General features: G+C 45.1%; 1 protein-coding gene across 2 annotated transcripts; it reads right to left on the reverse strand.

Moving 5' to 3' along the window:
• Nucleotides 1-1,202: 1,202 nt before the first annotated feature.
• On the reverse strand, nucleotides 1,203-24,055 carry MAP3K8 (mitogen-activated protein kinase kinase kinase 8). Of its 2 annotated transcripts, none has more exons than XM_069458829.1 (8): nucleotides 23,709-24,055; nucleotides 18,993-19,351; nucleotides 11,883-12,050; nucleotides 9,551-9,812; nucleotides 8,863-8,969; nucleotides 4,398-4,550; nucleotides 3,264-3,510; nucleotides 1,203-2,336 (listed from the first exon to the last, which is right to left on the reverse strand). In XM_069458829.1, the coding sequence occupies exons 2-8, from the start codon at nucleotides 19,326-19,328 to the stop codon at nucleotides 2,206-2,208; spliced, it is 1,404 nt and encodes a 467-aa protein (XP_069314930.1). In that variant the 5' UTR covers nucleotides 19,329-19,351; nucleotides 23,709-24,055; the 3' UTR covers nucleotides 1,203-2,205. The 2 variants fall into 2 exon arrangements, with proteins under 2 accessions (XP_069314930.1, XP_069314929.1); XM_069458828.1 differs by lacking the exon at nucleotides 23,709-24,055 and adding an exon at nucleotides 23,333-23,425.
• Between the last annotated feature and the right edge of the window lie 887 nt (nucleotides 24,056-24,942).

The raw sequence follows: 24,942 nt of genomic DNA on the forward strand, positions 1-24,942 counted from the left end.
ACTATATAAGTTTTTCAGGAAAATCATCAAAAGTTGTATACCTTTGGCCAGGCACGGTGGCTCACACCTGTAAACCTAGCATTCCAGGAGGCCGAGGAGGGAGGATCGTTGGAGCTCAGGAGTTTGAGACCAGCCTGTGCAACAATGAGACCCTATCTCTACTTAAAATGGAAAAAATTAGCCGGGCATCGTGGTGCACACCTGTAGTCCCAGCTACTTGGAGGTTGAGGCAGGAGGATCCCTGGAGCCCAGGAGTTTGAGGTTGTTGTGAGCTATTATGACGCCACTGCACTCTACCCGAGGGGAAGGACACACTCTGACTCACAAAAAAGTTGTATATCTTTACCAGAGTAGGTCCAAGTTTTGCTGAGCCTGATCTGGGCTGATATGAAATCAGACGCAGGGCCATGCAGGGGCCCGTGTGAGGAACCCCGCCCCGCGGCTGAAGGTCAGCAGCTTCGTGGGAAATCCACCTCTGCCCTCCCCTGGGGAGCTGGAGCCCAGGGGAGCAGTGTGAGTCCTCTGCAGCTAAACGATCTCTCACTTACGACGAACTCTCACTGCCAAGCCGTATCATTGGAGGGAAAGCATGAGTATTGGAGTCAGAAGGGCCTGGGTTCGAATACCCACTGTGTCTCTTTGCTTGCTTTGTGAACTTGAGCATAAAGTTACCTACTCTCATTATGCTTCAGTTCCCTCTCCGGAAAAAAAGAACAGGCAACAATGGATGTTGCATGTGTATACTGTGAGGATGACGAGAGACGTCGTGTGACTCACGTAGAAGTGTTTAATACTATTCACTAAATGGATCACCGATCACACGCCCGTTCAACAGCTGTCACTACATTTGGTGCATGAGATTTAAATTTATACAAGGGCAAGTTAGTTACCAGCTTGCCAAATATTAATAGTAACAGGCAAAGAACACACAAGCATATATTCAAGGGAAGTATAACTGTATAAAAACAAGATGCAAAATAGAACCACCTTTACTCTAAACCAATGGCTCACAATTATTCCTCTACTGCAATGTACCAGGGGACACAACCCACTCCAGCCAACAGCAATGACTTTACACAACAGCAATACAAGAGGACAATTTGCAAAGCTCCCAGAACTTTTGGCCTTCTAGGGGTACAACCTATATACCAACCCCTGTAACCCACCCCCAGTTCTATTTCAAAATCACACTCCACAAGAATTAGGGCAAAATATCGAATTTATTCAGTTGATTTGACCAATCACATTGGACAAAAGTGTTGGGTTTCATTAGCATAATGTAAAAACATACTTTCAACAGGACTACTTACATATTTTACAATGTTAAATATATATTTATATGAAAGATTCATGAAAGCATTTGATATAAAACATACACAGTATGCTATTTTAATATACAAATGCTTAAAAGAAAATAGAATCATAAGAATTACAAAAGTAGCGTCGTTAATAATTTACAAAATTTTTATTTTTCTTAAAGGTCACATTCTCATCCTTTGGGATGTACAGAAATTATGTGGTTTACACAGTTTTATCCACATTCAAAAACATCACATTTTGAATGTTTTAAGCATAGCATGTACAGTACAAAATGTTTCCATAGGAACATAACAGAAACTGTCACTAGTGACCTGCTGTCAGATGACTCCTAATTCACCAGTTAGCCATTTTGAAGACACTAGTCCAGCATATTGGTACAATATTCAAGTTGTTCCATTCACCCAAAACATAATGAATTCAATTTACACCAGAATCTACCAACAAAGGCTCAAAGAGTTATATGATATTCACCAGTATACACAAAACAACTATTCTGAGTTAAATGAAGATCCTATACTTAAATAAGAACCAAGAATAGTAATTTTGGCTAATATAGTATCCTTCTGATTGGTATTTTTAAAATTTTGAGCAAAGTGCACAGTGAATGGAATCAGTCAGCAGAAATGACCCTTCTATGAACTCTCAGCTTCTTTCCTTGGAGTCACATCACCTGAGAAACGAGAACCTCGAGACCTGGTCTACACCAGAGTAGCTTCACAAATTAAATACACAGGGGCCCCCTGGAGGCACATTCATGAGTCATCAGAGCCCACCCTGTCCCCTAATAAATGGCATAATTCACTGTACAGAGTCACCAGGTAGAGTCAGCGGAACCAACTTCCAGGAGACAAATGCCATCCCAGTTTAGAGCAAACGCACCACGGTTCAGCCATATTCGAGCGTCGGGGGACCCCGAACAAGGTTGAAATAGCCAGCCAGGGCCCCGAGGTCTATGTAGAGAGAACGCTGTCTCTTCAGCATCTCGGATTCCTCAGTGCTTCCGGTACATGAAGCATCTGAAAAGGGAAACATAGAAAAAATAAAAAATGACGATGAGGGAATATGTCAAATAATAGATATCTGTTCTGCCTGCAAAGAAATCTTTCGGGGCCCAGTGAAACAGTGTTGAAGTCCTAAAGCCTGGTCTTTGAACACTATGGGCAAGTTCGTGTAATGTGACATACAGACCACGAGTTCAAACAGGAGTCCATGAAGACCAGAAATTAATCAGAAATCCTGACATATTTTCCAAGAGCCCAGATGGTTCTCTTTAAATACAGAAAAGCCAGAGAAGCAGCAGAAAAATGCAAACAAGTGTTCCGGGCTTGACATCCGGGTTTGGACCTAAATGGATTAAGAATGCCATAGATAGTTTTAAAAAAACGGAAACCCCACTCCACGCATATTCAATGCTCCTGGAATGCATGCAACTTTCCTAAATGGGAAAGGTTCCCAGCCAGCAAAGAGATTATAAGCAGAGGAAGACAGAAATGCAAGTTGACTTCAAACTCGGTATTTTATCTGTGCAGGGCAGTGCCATGATGCTTTCAGCCAAGGACTGGAGGGTTTACCATGAGCGAATTAAGCAAAACCCCACGCTTTACCAACAGCTAAACTGTCATGCACAATTTGTTTTTGCAGCCAACTGTTGCAATAAAGCAAGTTTTAACAAAGCAAGTCAGAGGCAATTTCTAATGACTATGTTCCCTAAATTTGCACTGAAAATCTGTTATAATTTGGCGGTAAATTAGCCAATCTTTTCTTTTCTTTTTAAATGCTTTCGTTAATATCCTTGCTAAAATTTTTCAAACAATGTATGGTACTCAAGAAATCATTTCCTTTTTTCCCAAGTGCTTTTATGAACTATGAAATGCACCAGAGGTTTGATGAGGACAGAAAAAGAAGGGAAAGAAAGGGGCATGCACACAGCAGGGTGTCCCTACCTGCGATGTTCTCGGGAAGTTCCAGCTCCTTCCTACTGTGCAGCCTCTTGCGCTCAAAGAGGGCAGAGTCCAGACTCTGGCAACGTGGCTGGTCCTCTCTGGGGGGGTTCAGGGCTTCGTGTTTTAGTAGGTCTGCTGCTCTGGGGCGCTGGTTGGGGTTCCTCTCCAGGGCGGCTTCCATCAGCTCCCTCATGCCTGGGCTGCAGTCATCTGCAATGTCTTCCAGCGGAGGCGCTTGTTTGTGGATCTACCAATAAACCAGCTCTCTTAGCACCAGTGGTATGGAACTACACCCTCCGCAGGAAAAGCACTCTAGTAACAAGACCTGGAAAGTAATTTGTTTCCCACCCCTTGCCCTGCGGTAAATACAGTTCATAATCTTAAAAAAGCTTCTCTTTAATTTCCTAAGGACACCGAGTTAAACCCATCTTTTGGTTTAATGCTGTAGAAGGTGCTTGCTAGGTCTGAATATCAGGGACAGCTTCCTGTCCGTGGTCACTAGGCAGTCATGCTGAAGTGTCTGCTCCCGAATCCATCAGAGGTAAAATGGCAGCTGCATGTTCCACTACAAGCCAGGCTGGTAGGAAGATCAATAATCTGACATCTTCTTTAAAAAAAAAAGTGTTCAGAGAACATACACAATTTCCTTGGCGGAAAGACTTATGCCACTGAGTGGTATTTTATTATTACGTGCATAAAGGAATAGCATATAATTTATGCTCAATGCAGATTTTAATAGCAAGTTACTATTAAAATAGCAATATTTTCTTTTTAAGAATGGAGCTTCCTTCCACCGGGTAAGAACTTGCAGCTGCCTCTCATGGGTGACCGTTTCACCACCATGAGTGTTAGAGCAGCCGTCCCCAACCTGCTTGGTACCAGGGACCGTTTTCATGGAAGACAATTTTTCTAAGGATGGCAGGGGGGCGGGAGGATGGTTTCGGGATGATTCGAGCACATTACATTTATTGTGCACTTTAGTTCTATTATTATTATATTGTAATATATAATGAAATAATTATACGGCTCTCATAGGTTGGGAACCCCTGTGTTACAGGATGAAGGGCAGCCCGCTCCCCTGCCCACAGCAGGCGGAGCCCACCCCCAGCCCCAGCCCAGGTCGTCCCCACTTACTATGTACAGGTAGGAGGGGTAGGCCGAGCGAGGGTACCGCTTCACCCAGGGCGGGGTGCCGGTCTGCATGTGGATAAGCGTGGCCCCCAGGCTGTAGATGTCTGCTTTGGTTGAATGGCCCCTGCACAGAATTACCTCCGGGCTCATGTAAATCTGCAAAACATGGAAACAATCAGCCTGATTCCCTGCATTGGTCTGGGTTTCCATGTCCCTAATCCAGTTCCAGAAACCTCGAGCATATTTATTGCACACTGCGTCCCTTCGTAAGAAAATGTCATTGTTGTGTTCCCTGAAGCTAAGGAGAAAAATGCAGGAGTTCTCTGGGAGCCAAGGCAGCTGTGGCTGGAGGTGTCCCTGCAGTCTGACAAGGAACACCTTTTTCTACAGACTGAACACACGGTTGATAGAGCAGCAAAGCGCCTGGAACCCAGAACCCGCCTGGGACTCCCACTCCTCAAAGGTCTGCAAAGCACTGATCAGCTGTAGCCAATTTTTCTATTAAAACACCAATTCCTAACATTTAAACGGATACTGCAAACATATCTCCTCACTTGTTTGTCATTAAATTGCTAACCCTCTATTATCTGCGGTGATAAAAGGTGGCAGAAGTCTATAATCTATTAACACCAATCCCTTGGAAGGGAAGAACTTGAAAACTAATGTGTAATACTGTAAAAATGACCCTAAAGAGTAAAATCGATGAACTACCTCTCATTTCTACCTGTCATGTAGTCCAGTGACTACATATTAAATGCATGCGTATAACATAATATGCATTAAATTCGTGCATATTAACACTGTAGAAGTTCTATTTGGTTTCATGAGTCAATTCTGAATAAGGAGGGCTGGTTTTATAAATAGTTTTCCTAAGAAGTGTTTGTTTCTGAAGTTAGAAAAGAAAGCGAAAGACAGCGAGCACTGGTGACCAGTATCTGTGTTCAGTGCAGACACACAGGAGCTTCAGTATTTAGCTTTAAGCAGTTTGTGTTAATATGTTGTGTCATGTGAATGTGTCGAAGGGGGTTAGTGCTCCCAGAGTATTTCAAAGTAAATAAGCAGACACCTGGCTTACAAGAACTGGGGAAACTGCCCCGTTTCCCCACCCTAACCCCGCTCAACTGCTTCCCACAACACACTTCCGGGCTGGCTTCCTTTCTCGCAGCAAACAGGCCAAACTGAGCTCCTTGTTCTCAAACTTTCCCTGCAGCAGAGACAGGGTATTTGGATCCTGAAGACTTTCTCACTCAACATAAGCACAGAGTGAAAAAGTAAACGCACAACGTTGTACCTACCGTCAACAATAATGGACGCTAAAAATGTATGAAGAGGGTAGATCTCATGTTAAGTGTTATTACCATAATCAAATAAAATTAAAAGAAAAAAGAAAAAAAATGCAGTGGGTATTACTGTCAACAGAGGACATCTACTTCCTTCCTCTCCCTCCCCGCTTCAGTGTAATAAGGATTAGGCAAAGTGTTTGCTGCTGCTGTAACCAGCAGTGGCTGTGCACAGTGGCTCTTGGGTCCCATGGGATTGACACGCGGGCAGCATTTGGGAACGGCAGCACCCAGTCCAGCCAGGTGGCCAGGTGCTACCCACCCCTCGGGCAGATACCCCAGAGCTTTCTGGCTCAGAGCTCCTGCTTCCTCAAGCGCTGCAAGACCCAGAACAGCCAGAACAGGGGGCATCAGGGCATGACGTCCAAGCGCTCTTCGGGCTGGCGGACTAGAAGGCACAAAACAGCCCTGGTGGGACCAACGTGAGGCCCTCTGAGAGTGCTGCACCCTCAGGCCTGGGCACTGAGCAACGGGACCTCGATGTCGGGATTCCTCGATGTCGGGGATTGAGCCCTTCACCTCTCAACACGTTTATAAGGCGAAAGAGACAGTGTGGGTATGTGATGATTCTGTGTTAACTTACAAAGGTAAAACCAGGCAGACTCAGGAGACAATAAGAACATTTTTAAAAGGAGCATGCTCTAAAAGTAATTCCAATTCATTATCCACATACACTGTTTATCCTTTCTCTGCACTGAGTAACTCAAAAACAATAGAGTCATATATGCCGATTAACCCTGTACGTGTATAAAATGGTTACAGTAGAATGCTCTGCATAGGAATGCTTAGAAGGAGAGAGAGACAGATCACACAGGGTGACCAGTGTCTGTATGCATGAGCTATACTGCAGGGACCAGAAATCATCTTTGGCTACACAGGAGCCACGTGATCAAGGTCTAACGGCAAGCAGACCGGCACAGCTGACTTTGGCTAATTATACCTTACTGGCTCTTTAAGTAGGAGGAGCAAAGCAAGCTTGTGGAAAGATTTCATTGGTGACTTCACAACCTTGTTAATTATCAAACTTCAGCTATGGAGGACTATACAGATAGCAAATGCAGGTCGAATAGAAGATAGTTTATAACTACAAACATCAAAGCCAGTTTTGCACTCCATAAAAACCTATTTGCATTTGCTAAAAATAACTTGATCCAAATACTATTCAGGAGTGAAAAATGTTATTATTTCATTATCCAAGCATTCTGCTAGAGGATCCCAGAAAAAAACCCACGTCTTTCTCCAACATTGCAAAACGTTTAGTTTGACCACACTGCCAGGAAGAGAAAGGTATTTTCCATGTTTAATACCATAAATACTGTATTTCTCAAACTGGCTCCAGGAAAAAGGGTGGAATGTCACATATCTGAACTCACGACTAATGCCAAAACATGAAGAAACGTTTTCCAAAGAAAACACGTTGTAAGCATTAAGTCTTATTAGATTTTCTGCTTGGGTGAAGTATTCTTAAAGAATCTCGGAACCAGGCATTCTTAAAAAAAAAAAAAAAGCCTACAATTTTTTCTTATGAATATCATTCTGCTCAAAGACGACTGCCAAGAGTCCTTTCTTGAGTACTGTCCGGGAATAACTCCAGCAATACCAGCAAAAGCAGGGACTTCTGCGCTGCCCGAGAGCCTTTGCTCTCAGAGAGTTAAGAAGAGGCTTACAAAATCTTAATTTGCAAGGAAGACAATTTTTTTGCATGCAGTTCAGTGCAACACACACGCTCGCCAGACTAAGAGCTGCCATCCGGTTGAGCACCAAGACTGTCCTGGCAACCAGGAGGCCAAGGTGCGTCCTGAGACTCTCACTCTTTTGCCCATGGGCACTGCCAGCGAAGAGGAGGGCACGGGCGGTGGGGCTCCCCCCAGTAGTCCAAAGGGGCCAAGGAGGCAGCTTTCACACCATTTACCTTGCCCGTTGCATCTAACCCCAACTAATAATGTATTGGATTTATTAAAAAATCATATTGCAGTTAGACCTTAGGCTTAGACTCACAAAAAACTGGGTTCAAGTCTAGGATCTGTGCCCATCACAACCTGCTGTGAACCAAACTGTCATTCTTTCAGTCATTCAGGTAAAGTTAAAATAGGTCCTCCCACCAAAGAGTGGGGGGTGCTGGAGCACCACCGAGGCGAGGTCCTTGCTGGCTCTGTCCCCTGCATCTCCCTGGTGCTCTCGGCAGCCGGCCACACAGCAGGTGCTCAACAGACACCTGCCACATCAGCCAACCAGTCAGCCTAGCGACGCGGATGCTACATTAAATGTACTTTTTGGAAGCTCATGAATGCATTGCACAGGATCTCATTTAGATTCAGTAAAGGCTTCCTTGTTTTATTTTGTTTGCATGGCAGAGGAGGTAAATATTATAGCTATTTTCTATCTTCAAATAAGGTCTTTTGCGCTCACGACTTGAGGTTGATTATAGGATCCCTGGGATTGAAGATAGGCCTTTGTGGTCAGTCCTCAATAACATTAATGACCATGACAATTAAGACTGTGACTGAGCCAACACTCAGTGAGATTAGTTTTATCAGTAAGATAGTCGCATAATATATTAGGTCTATTAAAAAGTTACATTGCAGTTAGAACTTAAGCTTAGACTCAGAAACAACTGGGTTCGGGTCCAGAGTCTCTCACTAGCTTAGTAACTTCGGGCACTTGCTTTTAATTTCTTCTAGCTTATATTTCCTTTATTGCAAAATGTGAATAATAACATTATCTGCCTATAATAATATTTACCAATAACAGTGTTGTTAGGATTAAAAAATATAATTCATTCAAAGTGCTGAACTTAATATAAAGTTAACTATAATTCCATAATTGCTTTTAAAGCTAAAAAATGGCTGTAATCTATTTTGACATTACATTGTTTACAAATGCTTTATATTATATATAAAATAGATTTTATAAATATTATATATTGTAAGTAACACAGCAAAAAATAATAACATGCTAAACTTTGTACTTGGCACAGAGCAAGTGCTCATTAAATTTGTTCCATTAATAATAATGATTTAATGCAATGATTTTCTTTCAGTATTTTGTCCTTCTGTCCCATGGTAATTCTAGAATTTTTTTTTTTTTTTTACTCCTAATAGTAACCATTTTTGTGTGACTATAATTACCTCTGTTCCTCGGAGATCCTTAGGAAAATAGATGTCTTCAGTCATTTGAACACTTAGGCCAAAATCCACCAGCACGGCTTTTGTGGACATGAAGACGATGTTGCTGGCTACGGTGAGAAGAACATTTTTAGAATAAGATTGTCTATATACTCATACATAAAATGAAAGCATTCTCTAAACCAATAATGAATCCCGAATCAGGAAAGATTAAAATGCTTTCCCTAGTGAGAGGCGTGGATTCTATTCCAAAGAGGGGGATGGTTTTTGGTGAGAGTCTGGATGAAAATCTACTTCAGATCAGCCGAGGACTCAGCCAACCTGGGTGTAAATGATCACGTCCCTTAATGACGCCCAGAGGGCTCGAGTTTCAAATTCTGAGATACACGCCTACTATAATCGAGCCACTTTGCTAGAACACTAAAATAAAACACGCATTTGTTTTCCCCAGTAAAAACTGAGCTAGTCCCGCTTTGGCGCTCACTATTAAAGGCCACAGTGGGTCTCTCTTGCCCATTTCTCCACCATGGCTGACTCCTAGGAAGGAGCCACTGAACGCTGCGTAATGACAGTCTCGGGGCATCCAGAGAAGGAGGCTGGACCCGGCCCCAATCCTCCCTGCCTCTGGGGGTCTTCAGATTGCAAGGAGAAGCCCACTGCCCTCTAGCCTCTTGGAGCCAGAGATACTCACGTTTAATATCATGGTGAATCACTTTCTTTGAGTGTAGAAAATCAAGTCCCTTAAGAACATGCTTTGTCACCCAAATAATTTCAAACTCCCTCATTGGTCCACAGCTCTCCAGTTTCTCCAGAACAGACCCTCCCTCTCCTGCTTCCATGAAGAGATGGACAGTGTCGCCCCACAGGACCGCGCCATAGAGCTCGGCGATGTTTTCGTGCCGGAAGCAAGCCTGGATTTCCACATCGGATGGCTTGAATTGATCCACTGGGATCTGGAACACAGAAATATGGGCAAGACTCTAAGCAATCTTAGAAATACGCAATATAGGTCAATGCACAAACCAAAGGCAAATAAATGTGATCTGGCTGACACTGGACCACCCTGTTACAGTAACGTTCACCTCAGATCTGCCTGCATGTTGTATCAGCTTTAGGTAAAACATTCAAAACAAGAAAATAAAAAAAAAACAGTATAGTGAAGTATTATTTTAATTTGTTGTATAGAAATCCAACCAAAGTCATAAAATCATGAACGAATCAAAAGGAGAGAGAATTTCCTATCTATTAGACACAAAATTTCCAAGACGCTTAGATTTTAGGATGTATTTTCAACATTTCAGCTTGTTGTGAGATAAAATGAAGTCTTTGGTCCCACAGTGCATACTCTAGCAATGCATTTAAAATAAGCACCAGTGAGCCATTCTTTCCACGGAAAATCAGACAGTTAATAAAGAAAGAAGTAGTACTGTCATTGAAGATAGACTTGGAAATATCTCCAAAATATAGTGTTAGGTGAAAAACGCAAGATGCAGAAGTACCTATTCTATATTCTCATTTGTAAAAAGTTTTTAAACTGAACACACATATTTGCATGGAAATTTCTGTGAAGAGTACAGAGGAACCCACACGCGGTAGTTGCCTCAAAGAAGGGGATCTTATCCTTTTGAACGTGTTTGGGGTTTTTGATCATCCATATGTTTTTCCTTTTTAAGAAAAAATGCAACTTACAGGTTAAATATAAGGACTACAAGGAAACCAAACCCACAAAGATATTGTATATTCCCCGGCTTTTGGGGATGAAACTGAAAAACAGAACACTCTGGTTCTAAATCTTTGCAAAATGCCTCCAGATTTTGAAAAAGAATTTGAACATGTATCCTCTAAATGCAAGCTTCAAATGGCTTACTGTAACTCTTCTTGTTTTTTTCCTTTTAATAACAGATACTCTAGCAAATCTTTATAAAGGCATACATGAAGCCAACATATTGTTGGTCTTTTAATTATGATAAGAGAGACTGAGATATAATATTCAGCAATTATTTTTTTATTTTTGTTAAATCGAAAGTGAGTGTATTTTCATTTGCTGCACTGTTAAAAAATTTAATTAAAGCAAAATAGACATAATAAAAGTGTAACAATGTCAAACTCAATGAATCATCAGCTGAACATACAAATGTAACCTCCACCTAAATCAAAAAACAGAACTCTACAACCCAAGAAACCACTTCCTAGTCACTGTTCCCCAAGGGAATCCACTATCCTGATATCCAGTAGCATGGGTTTGCTTTGCCTGTTTTTGTCCTTTATATAATGGAATCTTATACAGTAGATCTTTTTTGTGTGTCTGGCTGTTCTCAACATAATGGTTATGAAATTCCTCTACACTATTATCGTTGTAAATCATTTATTTTCTTTGCTGTCCAGTACTCCATTGTGTAAATATATCCTATTCCAGCGTCTGGGAGGTTGCAAGTTACAAATAGTGCTGATGGGAACATGCTAGTACATATTAATAGCTTTTGGTTTTCGGTGACCATGCGGACATGCCCCTGTTGAGCACCTACAGGAGAACTGTTTGGTCACAGGGTGTGTGAATGCTCAGCTTAGGTAGATACAGTTTTCCAAAATGGCAGAACCTTAGCAGTTACTGTTTACTAAGGCGGGATAGGGTCTTTTCAATAATTGGCATATTTAAATTCAGCTCTTTAAATCTGCAGTCCTGAGAAGACTTTCTCCTGTTCAGTCTCTGCTTCTCTGCCTGGCCCCTCCCCAGTGAGCGGGAGGGAAGGAACAGCGCACAGATTTGTTGCAGGATAGCTCCCTCCACGGTAAGCCAGTGCTAAATAAGCACTTTGCTTCAATCACCTAGATTAAAATCAACTACGCTCCTAAGTAGAGATTTAGGGGCTGAATGAGCCCAGGCAGCAAACAAATGCTCTGGGGCAAAGCATCCTTAGATAAGATCCAATCAAAGGGTGAGAACCTTCGGTCAACGCAGAAGAAACACACAGAAGTCACAGGCTTGACAAGCAGCGCCGGTCGTCTGGTTAGAAAACACATACCAGTTTACACGCCATCCTTTTCTTTGTCTTTATATCTTGTGCTAAGTACACTTTTCCAAAGGCCCCTCGAGGAATGAAGTCGGAGCCAATATTCCTGTAAGTCAGTTTCCAGGGGATCAGGAGAACATCGGAGTCTATTTGGTAGCGTCCGTTTTGGGGAGTGATGATCTACAACAAAATACAAAATGCAGGAAGGTGAGAATTTCAGTAAAGTTGGCTTTTTCTACGACCCTCCCCTCCCCATTTGGAAACTGGTTATTTTGGAAGCATTTTTATACACAGTGCTTGAAACTAATGTCACTGAGTCATCGTAACACTGTATAGAGACTATATTTAGAGGTTGAGCAAGTCAGAGAAAGCATGTAACAGACACACGTCCCTGGTCAGACCTGGTCACATTTCCATCTACTCGTGAGTCATTCATTGCCAAATAGAACTGAAAAAATGATTTATCTAAGGGAGCATGACTACAGCGACCAAAAGGCTGCAAATAAAGATTGCATAAATAGGACCCGTGCCTGCAGGTTGACTTGCTTCTATTCAAACGTGCGAACCTGTTCGTCCGCATAGCTGTTACTCACACATGACGCACACAGAGAGAGCGTGGAAATTAACCGACGATCATGAACGATTCTGGAAAACAATGTGTTACGCCAGAGCTATGAGTTGACAACGCCATGTAAATAAAGTGAGGGCAGAATTGCTTCTCATCTGCTTACTCATCTAGTATCCATCGTGTGCACCACAGGTGCCGGGCACTGTGCTTGGCAGAGGAGGCCGCGTGAACGTGAGGCAGGTGACCCCGACCACCGAGGGTTCCCCAGCAAGTAGACACTTAGAACTAGAGGTTTCAAAACCAGTGAACTCAAAAATGAAAAGAGGCATACCCTGATAGCAATTGGGTTACATGGGTGTGTGCACTTGTCAAAACTCATCAAATTGGACATTTAAGATCTATGTATTTTACTCTATATAAAGCATATCTCCCTTTTAAAAGAGGAAAGAAAATTAAGAAAAATAATTATAATTAAATTTGAAACAAATTAATACGGTAGTCCACAGAAAATACAATCTGGAATATGTGCCTATAGAATGTCTAAAGTGTTCTTTCAAGGGATAAAAAGTCTCAGGAATAGCAGTTTTTCCTAAATGTAATTAGTAATACTACAGTTTCAGATTATGAATTCAGGAATTATAAAACTATCCAAGGGCCAGCCTTGGTGGCTCACGCCTGCAATCCCAGCACTTTGGGAGGCCGAGGTGGGAGGATGGCGTGAGGCCAGGAGTTTAAGACCAGCCTGGGCAACACAATGAGACCCGTCTCTACAAAAAAAAAAAAAAAATTTAAAAATTAATCTGGCATGCTGGTGCAGGGCTGTAGTCCTGCTGGCTACTCAGGAGGCCGAGTTGGAGGGTTTGCTTGAGCCCAGGAGCGCAAGGCTGCAGTGAGCTGTTACGATGCCACCGCACTCCAGCCTGGACGAAGGAGCGAGACTCTAAGTTGCTTCAAGTACAGAGAAGCTGCAGGGGATTGTGAGACAAATTCCCAAATCCACCACGAGGGCAAAGAATGAACTCCTCGTTCATGCGCAGATGCACACACAGGGCTCCTCGCTCGGCTGCGGCCATGGGAATAGTTGCAGTGACTGTAAGGACCGTTCACCCAGCGCCATCACTGCTAATTTTAGCTCCACATGTCATGACCAGATGTGTCCACTATTAGTCAGAGAATGAAGCAGAGAATAACTTTGATGCCGAGAAATGTGAAGTCACTATCTTTAAAAACTAAATATTTACTGAGTGCTTCTGCTGTGTGGGGCCCGGCACGGGGCCTAGAGAGAACACGGGTAAACACAGACCACAGTTTGGCTTTGTTTGACATCTGATCTCCTTTCCAGAAGTGTGTCACCTCTAGTCGCCGGAGGCCTCTTTCGGCAACATGCTGGAAACGTAGTGAGTGTGGTCCCTTTGCACGTGTAGACAGAACCCTGCTCACGGCACTCAGTGACACTTGCTTCCTGTCCCCTTCTTGTTATGAAATATTTATTGACCCAACTGCAGCGCATCCTGCAGTTACGTATCTCAGTGTATGGTCCCCTCCATGAAAGTTTCATCCAACCTGAATTTGTTATGACACAACCTGACCCAGGATCTGCCATTCTGTCCAAGACGGCCAAGGATGACACAGCAGCCTGTCTTGAGAGCTGTTAGCAATCCCAGCGCGGGGCTTGGTGCTTCAACATGTGGGCTCACCAGAGCCCACGGCGAGCCTCTGAGGTAGGTATTGTTCTCAGCTCCATTTCACGGATGAAGAAACTGACTTCAAGAGGTTAAGTAACTCGCTACTCGGTGTCAGAGCCAGGATTCGAACTCAGGTCTGTCTGAGCCCGAAGCCACAGCTCCTAGTCTTCGGGCAAGAGTCTTTTTTCCTCCATAAGACTATAATTAAAGCTGAGGTATGATGAAAACCCAGGTATTAAAAGCCTGGTTACTGAAACAACCCAGTTATTTATATGTTTACGTATTTAAAGAGCACGCCTTAGCCTTCTCTTCCTTACATGAAATACTACAAGTTTCCTCAACCTGCGCATCCTGGGGACCCCCCTTCTGAATGCCCCACAATTTCTCCTCTGATGATGGGACCTGAACCTCCAGCTGCCAGTCCTGACGGCTTGCAGTTCTGCCAACTCCTTGGTTCCTCCTCTAGCCTCAGACTGTCTCTATTTGCATTTGAGATGCTTTTTTTCCTTCTTTCTAAGGGCCCACCAAACAATCTTAGGGAGCTCTATGTTGTTTATCTCCCCCAATACTTCGACGTACCAAAGCCATCTTTAAACGCAGACGTTATAAACAAACTTCCTGTTTCCTCGTCCAGATCACTGTCATCTATACCGATCTGGGCACCAGCGCAGCAGTTAAGAAAAATTCTTGGCCGGGCGCGGTGGCTCACGCCTGTAATCCTAGCACTCTGGGAGGCCGAGGTGGGCGGATCGTTTGAGCTCAGGAGTTCGAGACCAGCCTGAGCAAGAGCGAGACCCCGTCTCTACTAAAAATAGAAAGAAATTATATGGACAGCTAAAAATATATATAGAAAAAATTAGCCGGGCATGGTGGCGCATGCCTGTAGTCCCAGCTACTCGGGAGGCTGAGGCAGGAGGATCGCTTGAGCTCAGGAGTTTGAGGTTGCTGTGAGCTAGGCTGACGCCACGGCACTCACTCTAGCCTGGGCAACAGAGCGAGACTCTGTCTCAAAAAAAAAAAAAAAAGAAAAAAGAAAAATTCTTAGGTATTGCAGTAAGAATACATTCCTAAGTGACCTGTGTGTGATACGGCTGCTGGGAAACAGGTGTGATCTTGGGTCCCACTGACACAGACATGCTACCTAGGACGAAGGCAAAGCCGCTCGGTCCTACTCCGCTGGCCACAACAGACGCAGCCCCATGTTCAGAGTCTGGGCTGCAACACGGCATTGATGCAGGCTTGAGTTCGGGGGGCACCACCCAGATGACGAGGAAAGATAACACCACAACATAAATGTTCAGGAAAGAAGAGAGACGATCGGGGGAACATGCAATTTTTAAAATATTGGAAGGATTGTCGTAAGGACGGGAAATAACAATCGTATAGAACAACTACCACGATGGCTCACATTCATTAAACACTTGCTGTGTGCAAGAAGGTCACACACTGCAAGTGTATTTATTATTTGTTCCCCAAAACAAACTATGCAGTAAGTGCTATGATGTTACCCATTTTACTGATGGGTAAACTGAGGCATAGCGGAGCGAAATCACTAGCCCCAGGTCACACAGCCCATCCATTTCAAAGCTGAGCAGTCTAACTCATTCAAAGGTGCAGACTTCACCACTATTCATCAGGTACACCTTTTTTATGGCCAAAAAAGTAGGACTCTGACTAAGAGATCAGAGATGGATTTTCAGTTCCATATAGGGAAGACGTTTCTTGCAGTCGGAACTGAGCAAATATGAAACTCGATGCCCCAGGATGGGATGAGCTCCTGATCCCGGAATTTCAAGCACAGACCAAAATTCTCCACTAATTATTGGACAAGACGAATGGGCTGATCAGAGTGTCAGACAGAGAGAGGGCTGGACTCAAGTACCTTTAAGGTTTTTTCAACCTTAAAAGAAGAAGGAGGCGAAGCCACGGCTCCATGACTAACCCCTTAGGAACGTCTTCGGCATCGCACACCCACAGCTGTGAGTAAATCCTTCAAGGCCCTTCAGCTCTCCGTGAAAGCACGGAGACTCGAGGGCTTGGGACCCATTCTCGATTATTCATCCCCGGCTCAGGTCGTGAGTCAGCATGGACTGTAAATTACTCGGAGCACTCTTACACAGAGCCATTCCTAGGTTCGTCTCCTGAAGCTTCTTCCCCAGGCCTTGCTGGATAATGGCAGAATCTTTAACAAATATCATTTTTAGGAAAGTGGTGCATACTTACACACACACAAATCACCACCCAACATCCCTATGCTTCGGGATAGTTTTGTAATTCCTGGTTCTCCAGCCTGTCTAATTAACTCTGCGGGGCTGTGGCTGTTGGCTGCCTGAACCCCCGGGGCGCCTCCAGGCCCAGCACATGCCGTTCCCTTCCCTGGGAACAGGCCCCACTCCGTCTGGCCGAGTCCGACTCCATGTTTCAGACCTTGGCTTAGGCAGCAATCCTTCTTGGAAGCCTGTGCTGACATTCTCCCTTCCCTCTACCCACACTCATGGCCGTGAGGTTCTCAGAGTAGCACACTGCACTATAATTATTTCTCACCGGCCTCCTGCATGCACCAAGCGGTGCGATCCCAGGGGTGCAGACCGCTCAACACTGCGTCTCTGCTCCTGGAGAAGCACCCGGCCCGCTGCGGCTGTCCTAGCAAACGAGTGGGTGAACGCTCAGTGAAAGTTTTCCCTCCTTGTGTGGATATATTGTACAGGTGGATTTTACCTGGGAACCAATCTGTGTGGGGTAACTAGCTGTTATTTCCCAAGCCAAGAGACAGAGAGCAGCCAATCAAGCCCAGAAGAGCCAAGTGTGGATAGGAGTGGGTGGAGGATGATAGGAAGAGAAAGGTCTTGAATCGGGTGACTCCAAGAGCACCACTGGGGATAAACGGGAGTCAAAAGCAAGCCCTGCGTCCTTCACCGTCCTGTCTCGGGTTGGCTGTGCTCAGAGGTGACATTCCCAGGCCAGTATTTATGAAGCACGGAGCTCTGAGGGGTTACTAGCAGTCAGGGGATGTATCTGATATTTAATGTCAGCGACAGGACAGTCAACCACAGAGCTGAGCTACATAACCGGGCACTTTAGAGCCATCGACCACCGGGTCTGTTTGCCTAGTGAAGCCGGGTCTATATTCCTGTGCATTTTAAGGACCTTGTCTTATTCCAGTGTTTTTTAGTCTTCTTGTTTTATATTTTATATTCTTGTTCATTTTTTAAATAAAAATTTTTTTTTAAGTTTTAAGATCCCTGCCTTTATGATATATCCTATTCTTAAATTTTCTCCTTAATTATGCACTTGTTCATTTACAGAGGGTAGGCTCCTGGCAGGTAATGACATTTTACTCTCACCCTTTGCTGATAAAATCTTCTCTTCCTTTTAATGAATGTCTTAGTTTCTCTCCCTCTCCAATTAGCTTTCCTGTTTCCAATTCTTAAAAACTTCAGGAGGCTCTTTCTTTATATTCCTTATAATTTTCCTGAATTTCTTTCTGTACCTTCCCAGTGTAGCTCTATAGCCCGTCTCCTATCAGTCTGATGGGCTAGGGGAATGGCCAAATATACTTAAATCTCTGCATATTAATAAGCAACAATCATTTGTTTATTCTGCAATTTTTCACTTAAGATACTCATTGTAACAAATATGTAAAAAATGAGAGAAATACATAATTACGTTTCTCTTAATAGACATATATATTACTTTGATCCAGAGTTCTCCAGCTATCCTTTAGCTAAAAAAACCAAGTATTGCTCCTAATTCAAATTATTACTTCCCATTTAATAAAAAAAAGTGATATTCTGAAGGTAAAGTACTTAGCCAACTATTAAATACAGGTTGGTATATCCAGACCAAAGCAAGTCACACAACAATGCAAAAGGTAATCTTGTTCCATGTGGAGCTGTAGTTGAGCACAACTGGCTTCTAACAAACAATTCACTACATAACTGACCTAAATTACTGTGTTGTTTTTAATTAACGAGTGTGGTATGCAGAAACAAAGCAAAACAAAATAATCAAGTACTTTGTCCGGATTCTTCACTCATTTAGCACTGCCTGACATCCCCTCGATATGAGCCATTTTGCCATTCAGATAAACCAAAGAAAAGGGAGTCACATGCATCTATAAACATGTTTTATAAGTTACCACCTACTCCTTTGCAAATTGTTCTTTTTAAAAAAATTAGATTACCTTTAGCCAGCACCTACGCTTACCTCTGACATACTAAAAGCCTGACAGAATCCCAGGCACACCTAAACACATCACCTGATCTACTGTTGTGGCAACAAAGTGTTGCCACATTATTTTGAATTATTTGCATACTTGGGATAACTAAGCAAACGTATCATTTGTCATTCATACTTTGCCAATTAAAGAGAATGAATCTGTGAATAGCTATTTACTGCCTACAAACTACATTTTTGCAAAAACTTACAGTAGTCAGTATGCATTTCAAGTATACATACAGTCACTAGTATGACACTTCAAGATGCAACAAGGAGCAAAGAATTCAGCCTTCAAGAATATTAATTAGAGACAAAGTGTTTATTCCCCTCTCAGACACCATATTCTCATTAAGCCTTTCTCTTCTGCGCAACTGATGAGATTTTAAGTGAATTATTAAAATAAGATATATTTCACTGCATTACCTATTTGTAAACTACTACTAAAATATGGTCAAGACGCTTTAAATGGAACTCTTAATGAAGACATTTTTCTGCATCTTTAACATGGAGGTGATTCTTACTGATAATTACATTTTTAAAAATCATACCTGGCAGCCAGTCTAAGCCAAGTTCAAGTGCCACTCTGCATTAAACGAAGCTGAGTTAGTAAAGCTGTGCACACAGCACTCAACTGAGCAGAAGAAAACATACCATATTTAATAAAATTCCAGATTCTTGTGGTCGGTGTCCATAAAAATGCTTTGCAGTGTTGGATATGTGGTTTGCAAAAGCGAGCAAATCCTCCACAGTTCCATATCTGACCGACGACAACCAAGGCACCTCTTGGCCACTAAGCAGCAGAGACTCTGCGCGCTCCTCGTTTTGGTTACTGTCTTGACACATGGTCATCAGACCAGGTTCGTACACTGCGGGCTCTTCATTTACATAAAGATTTTCCATGATGTCTATCACCTCGGACATGTTTAAATGTTTAATTAATAAATCAATTTCTTCTTTATTGTCACTTCCAGTGCTCATGTACTCCATCACTGTTGCGCTTTCTGCGGAGTCTACAAAAGAAAACACAAATCGTTTAGGATGTTTGTACTTGTGTTCAAGACCAACGGGAAACTGACATACAAGGATTCGGACCAGGCTTCTCTACGCAGAAAATGAGGGCCCTGTGTCAACTGTGTGTGTGAATTCCAGTTGACAGTGCAGAGTTGAAAGAGACCTGAGATAACCTTTCGTCCAGCTCACTTGCAGAGGGAAACCTGAGAGGCCGAGGGCTTACTCTAACTCACAGAGTCAGGGGCACCAGCTACAGCCACCGAAAACAAACTTTCACTCAACATAAACACAAGAAAGAACAGCTCAGGAATCTGTGAAGAGCTCAGGCTGCTGGCTCTTAACAGCTTTCAACCTTGCACAACCCGCCTATTCTCTGCAAGAAGCACTATGGCTTTTTTGCCTCCAGTGACTTTAAAGAAAAAGAACTACTTCACTAAATTCAGGAGCTAACCTGGCAAATAAAATTCAGGCCCTGAAAGCCAGAAAGCCTGTAAGATGGATTTCAATCTAAGATGATGATAGGTCAAGTTTCAGGAATCATTGTGATGCAGATGAGCTAAACAGCTCATTGGGAGGGAGCCAGGGAGCCTCAGCTCCTAGCTGCCAGTGACAAGTATGATTTAACCTATGATTCAGCTGTCCCCTCCTGAGACCAGAATTCTTTAATAGTTCAAAGCAAATACCTTGAGGGTCCAGAAGATTATTTTGATATCTAGGCAAATGACCCTCTAGAGACTGAAGGTAGTACAAAGAGACCAGGAGAGCCAAACCTACCATAAGCAAGATGTGGCCACAACCAACTGACTATATTAGCAAAACTTGCACTTCAACTCTTAAGTGCAAATCAGCTGCCACACCTGGGGATCTGTAGATGAGAAAAACAAAGTAACGCCAGGGTCAAAAGTGCCACAGCAGGCCTGGCGTGATGGCTCACGCCTGTAATCCTAGCACTCTGGGAGGCCAAGGTGGGCGGATCGTTTGAGCTCAGGAGTTCGAGACCAGCCTGAGCAAGAGCGAGACCCCATCTCTACTAAAAATAGAAAGAAATTATATGGACAGCTAAAAATATGTATAGAAAAAATTAGCCGGGCATGGTGGTGCATGCCTGTAGTCCCAGCTACTCGGGAGGCTGAGACAGGAGGATCGCTTGAGCTCAGGAGTTTGAGGTTGCTGTGAGCTAGGCTGACGCCACGGCACTCACTCTAGCCTGGGCAACAAAGCGAGACTCTGTCTCAAAAAAAAAAAAAAAAGTGCCACAGCTGTCACTCAGGACTTTAGAACAACTCCATTACAAAGTAGAAAACATAAAAGAATCTAAGGGAGCTAAGAGAATTTTGAAACACATCTGTGGCTTAAACCATCGTGCTCCTGAAAGCACAGCCTCTCTCTAGAAGGATAACTTACGTTCTTAAAATCACAAGTCTTCTACACGCACAACACTCAGTGCTAAAGCCACATGCCTCTGATCAACCCGGAGCTTCAGCTCAAAGCTCCAGGAAATGTCCCACCACAGGGCCACCTGCATGCATGACCCAGACATCTGCCTCTGAGTAAATTTCACCGACACAGTTTAGTGCCATCTCTACCTTGCTCGATGGTCATTTGCTGATGTACAAATCGTGTCTGAGCCAAACAATCTAGCATCATGCAAGGTGAACATTCCTCTAGTCTCAGACTGCTTGGGGTCAAATCTCAGCCCCCTCATTTACTGGCTGCGTGACACTGAGCAAGTACCTTAACCTTTCTATACCTCAATTTCTTCCATCTCTAAAACGCAGGTGGTTTTGAGGTGGTCCTAAGGATTAAAAGAGTTCAAGCGCATATGGTGCTTGGCAGAGTGTCTGGTGCGCAGTGAGTAAGCTGTGTCATTTGCAGTTGTTTTATGTGCAAGAGAGAGAAGTACTGAGTCAGATTCCTGGTTTTGCATATTCTTTATCAGTCTCCTTTCTTATCTGCAAATGGGATGTGGCTACCTATTCCCCACCCCCTTCTACACAGCAAGCTTTTAAAGATTGTATCTAAAACAAGATGCAAAGGGAAAAAAAGGCAGAAACCCATGAAATGCTTTGATGACTGTTATCACCACAGTTAAATCTAGGGTGGGAGTGGCAGCTCCCTCTCAGAGATCTCACACATAGTGGAAGGAGATTTTGATTCAGGTTCTTGGAGTCCGTTGAGATAGAAAAGGAACTTCTTAGGGTCATGGAGGAACATTTGACTTGAATTTCACTGAGTTTAGTTGCAGTTTCTGCTTGCAGAATTTACTGGGAAAACAGAAGTTAAAACAAAAACAGCCTAATTTGGGGCTGAAGGGATCCAAGTTACTTATCAAATGATGACTTCATGGAAAATAAAGGTCCCAGTACTAACATGACTCAAGAAAGAGAGGAAAATAGTTCATGCAGTTCAAATTCACACAGCTGATCCTGAAAGACAAGTTTTGGTCTTTAAATTCTGCAGAAAGTCTCAAGCATGTCTATGTAAAACCTAAGAGCTCCTCTCTCTCTCCCTCTCTCTCTCCCTCTCTCACCCCTAAACTACAAGTTGGAAGGAAAGCTGGGGAGGAAAGGATAACAGGGGAGGTGAGGAGTGTTTGACACTGACACTTTGGGGGGGGGGGGCCCGAATTAATTCCTTAGCAACACAGGGCTCCTGTCACGCAAATCTGTTCTCCCCAGCAACCTTGCTGACCAATCTGCCCACTACATGCTCCTGCACAAAACCTCAGCACTTTCCGGCCTTGGTGAAGCAGACAACATGCTAATGGTTTCTGACTTATTCATGATCAGTACCCACCTAGAGAAAAAGTGTGGCTTGTGAACGTATTCGAGTTTAGCAACAAAGACTTTTATAAGATTCCCCCCCCAACACAATTCACAATAAAAATCCTCATAAAATTCTTACTTCCTAACAGAATAGAAAATTATACCAATTTTAGAAACGAAGAGATGCGCAAATACAATCAAAATTGTTTACTGCATTTTATTTCAGAAATCAGCAATAAAATCACAAGGAAATCCTATTCCTAAACATCAACTTAATACTCTTGGCTACTCCCATCTACATAAACAAAATTTCAGTGTTTCCTGGCAAGAGTATGAAAGTGGCCAATATTACAGGCACCAGCTTCTACCTAACAAAGGATGATTATACCTTGGGTACTTCCCATTTAAAAGATTTTTCTGCCAAAATAGTACATTGCCCCTCGGGTAACAACTCTAATATATTTTTGTTCTCAGAAAGCCCAAGTACGATATGCATTGCAGCCACACAGAAGAATTGCCACTCTGCTCCAAAACCTCTAGATGCCTTGACTATCCAATTTTCCTTCAAGACCAAGTCCCTAAGGGCCATCTTCCGCGATGTGATGCACAGAAACCTCAGTTCATTCGGGAGAGTGGCGAGTGTCAGCTGGAATTGGATTCTACTCCACTTGGCAACTACTACTCAGGTGTAAAAAGCAACTACATTAGCATTTCTTTCCCTGTTGTATCGACAGCAGCCTTTTATGCTGGACCAAAATATGTCCTCCCAAAAGTGAAACAGACAAGCATTGCAACGTTTCACTTAAAGACAGCCAGCGGCCTTCCCCTGCTAACTTTGGGGCAATTCCTGGGCGAGCTGTGTTTCTTTCTAATCTCCATTCTCCGCCCAGAGTTAGAAACATTTCGGAGTCTTGAGGTCGCATTATCACTGGAGAACAATTCCTGTGAAACAACTTTTCTTCTCCTAGCATTCTTTCTTACACCAAAAGCCCACACTATTCGTGTTCTGCTATGATCACCCTTTAGTCACAGAATAGAGTCCGGGTTATAAACATGAAATTAACTTTCAACCATTCAAAAGGCTCCCTGCTCCGTCAATCCACACCCCCGCTCCCTTCCTCCCGGCCCTCAAGGCCAGGGGGAACCTTGCAGGCTTGTAAATTATGAAAGCACCTATCACTTGGGCGGGTCCTCCAGCCTCCAAGCTGCACTCACCGGTCCCGGCAGGGAGAGTGCACCGTCCCGACGGCGTCTGCGGCGGGAGGCGCGGTGACAGCGGGTCCCTGCCTCCCGCGCGCTGCCCAGACCGACGCTGCCCCGGCGCTGGGGATCCGGGAAGGAGGAGGAAGAGGGAGGAGTCTGCACTCCGTGAGACCCTTGCGCAAGGTGCTTTCCAGCTGTGCCTGGCTGCAGCCAGCTACCCGCGCGACGGACACGGGCGCAGCACGGGATCCGGGCACGCCCCCACCTCCCCGAGCCACGGACTTATCCCCTCTGCCGGGGGCACCCTCCAGTTCTGGGTGGGAACCCTCAGGGCACCCATGTGGCGCACGATCCGAAAGACACCCCGAGCCCCCAAATTCTGGGTTACCTGCGGCCTCCACGCCGCCCCGCAGGCCAAGCGCTCCAGTCGCGACCCCCCGACGACTCGGAGCGCAGCTGGGGGCTGGCCCTCTGGAGCGGGGCACGCCGGGCCACCGGGGTCCGGGGACGGCAGGAGCGGGAGCCAGGGCGACAGGCCCCAGAGCGTGGCGCGTCGTCCGGAGCCGAGCGGACTAGTGAGCGCGGGGCCGCCCGCGCGCCCAGACCGCCCTGGTCGGCCCCTGACTCACGGCGTCTGAGCCGGCCCAGGGGCGGCGCAGCGGAGGCCAGCCGCCGCCTCCCCGCCTTTTCCATTTCCCCTTTCTCTCCGTAAACAGAACGAGACTGCCCGGTGGCGGCGCGAGCCGAGCCCCCGCGCTGGGAAATTCCGTGCCCCCCCGCCCTCGGGGCGCCCGGGCGGGGCCGGGGGGCGGGGCCTGGGAGGAGCCGAGTGTCCCGCGGGAGGGCGCGGGGAGGGGCGGCGGGCGGCCCGGGGTGCGGGACAGCAGCCGCGGCCTCAGGCGAGGGTCGGGGACACAGAAGTTTTCCCGGACCTGGCGACTGCACGTACTAATGGCGGGGTTGGAAAAGGTGGCCGTGCCCTTGCCCTTGCCCGGTGCCAGGGGAAGATCGTACATCCTAGGGGCTCGTGCCCTCGGCCCTGCTCTGCTGTCCCAGGCTTTGGCGGGCAGGGCAAGCTCCCGAGAGGCTGCTAGACCTTTGTCCTTGCGCCCCACTCCCAGGGGGACGGAGGCGCCGCGCGCTCTCCCCGCCGAGCTACGGGAAGCACAGGCAGCCCCGGCTTCTCGGAACCGCGTCCATCCTCCGCTGGCTGGCAGCGCGGCCCCGCCCAGATTTCGGTTCAGGTCCTCACACAAGGAGGGCAGTGACCCGTGGTCCGCACGCACCCGCTCGGGCTGAAAGGTTTGGGAGAGGCTGCCGCCAGGTGCGCCCGGAACTTGGGAGATGAGCACCTGGAGGGGACCCGTGCGCTCTGCCAGCAGAACCTGGTTATTCTGTGGCACCGCCTCATTACGAAGTGTCCCTGTCCCGATCTCCTCCCCTCTAACCCTCAGCCCCAACCGCTAATCGGGGGTTTTCCTGCTCAGGTGGAAAGCGTTTGCTCCAGGTGAAACCGGAAGAGATTCTAGGGGAAAGCGCCTCTCTTTTCTCCGCAGGGCATTGCCAGTCCTGTGTAGTTGCCGCGCACCCGCCACCCTCGCCCCTATTTCGCGAGTAGCAAG

Source organism: Eulemur rufifrons, chromosome 25, assembly GCF_041146395.1.
Source record: "Eulemur rufifrons isolate Redbay chromosome 25, OSU_ERuf_1, whole genome shotgun sequence".
NCBI classification, from domain to species: Eukaryota; Metazoa; Chordata; class Mammalia; order Primates; family Lemuridae; genus Eulemur; species Eulemur rufifrons.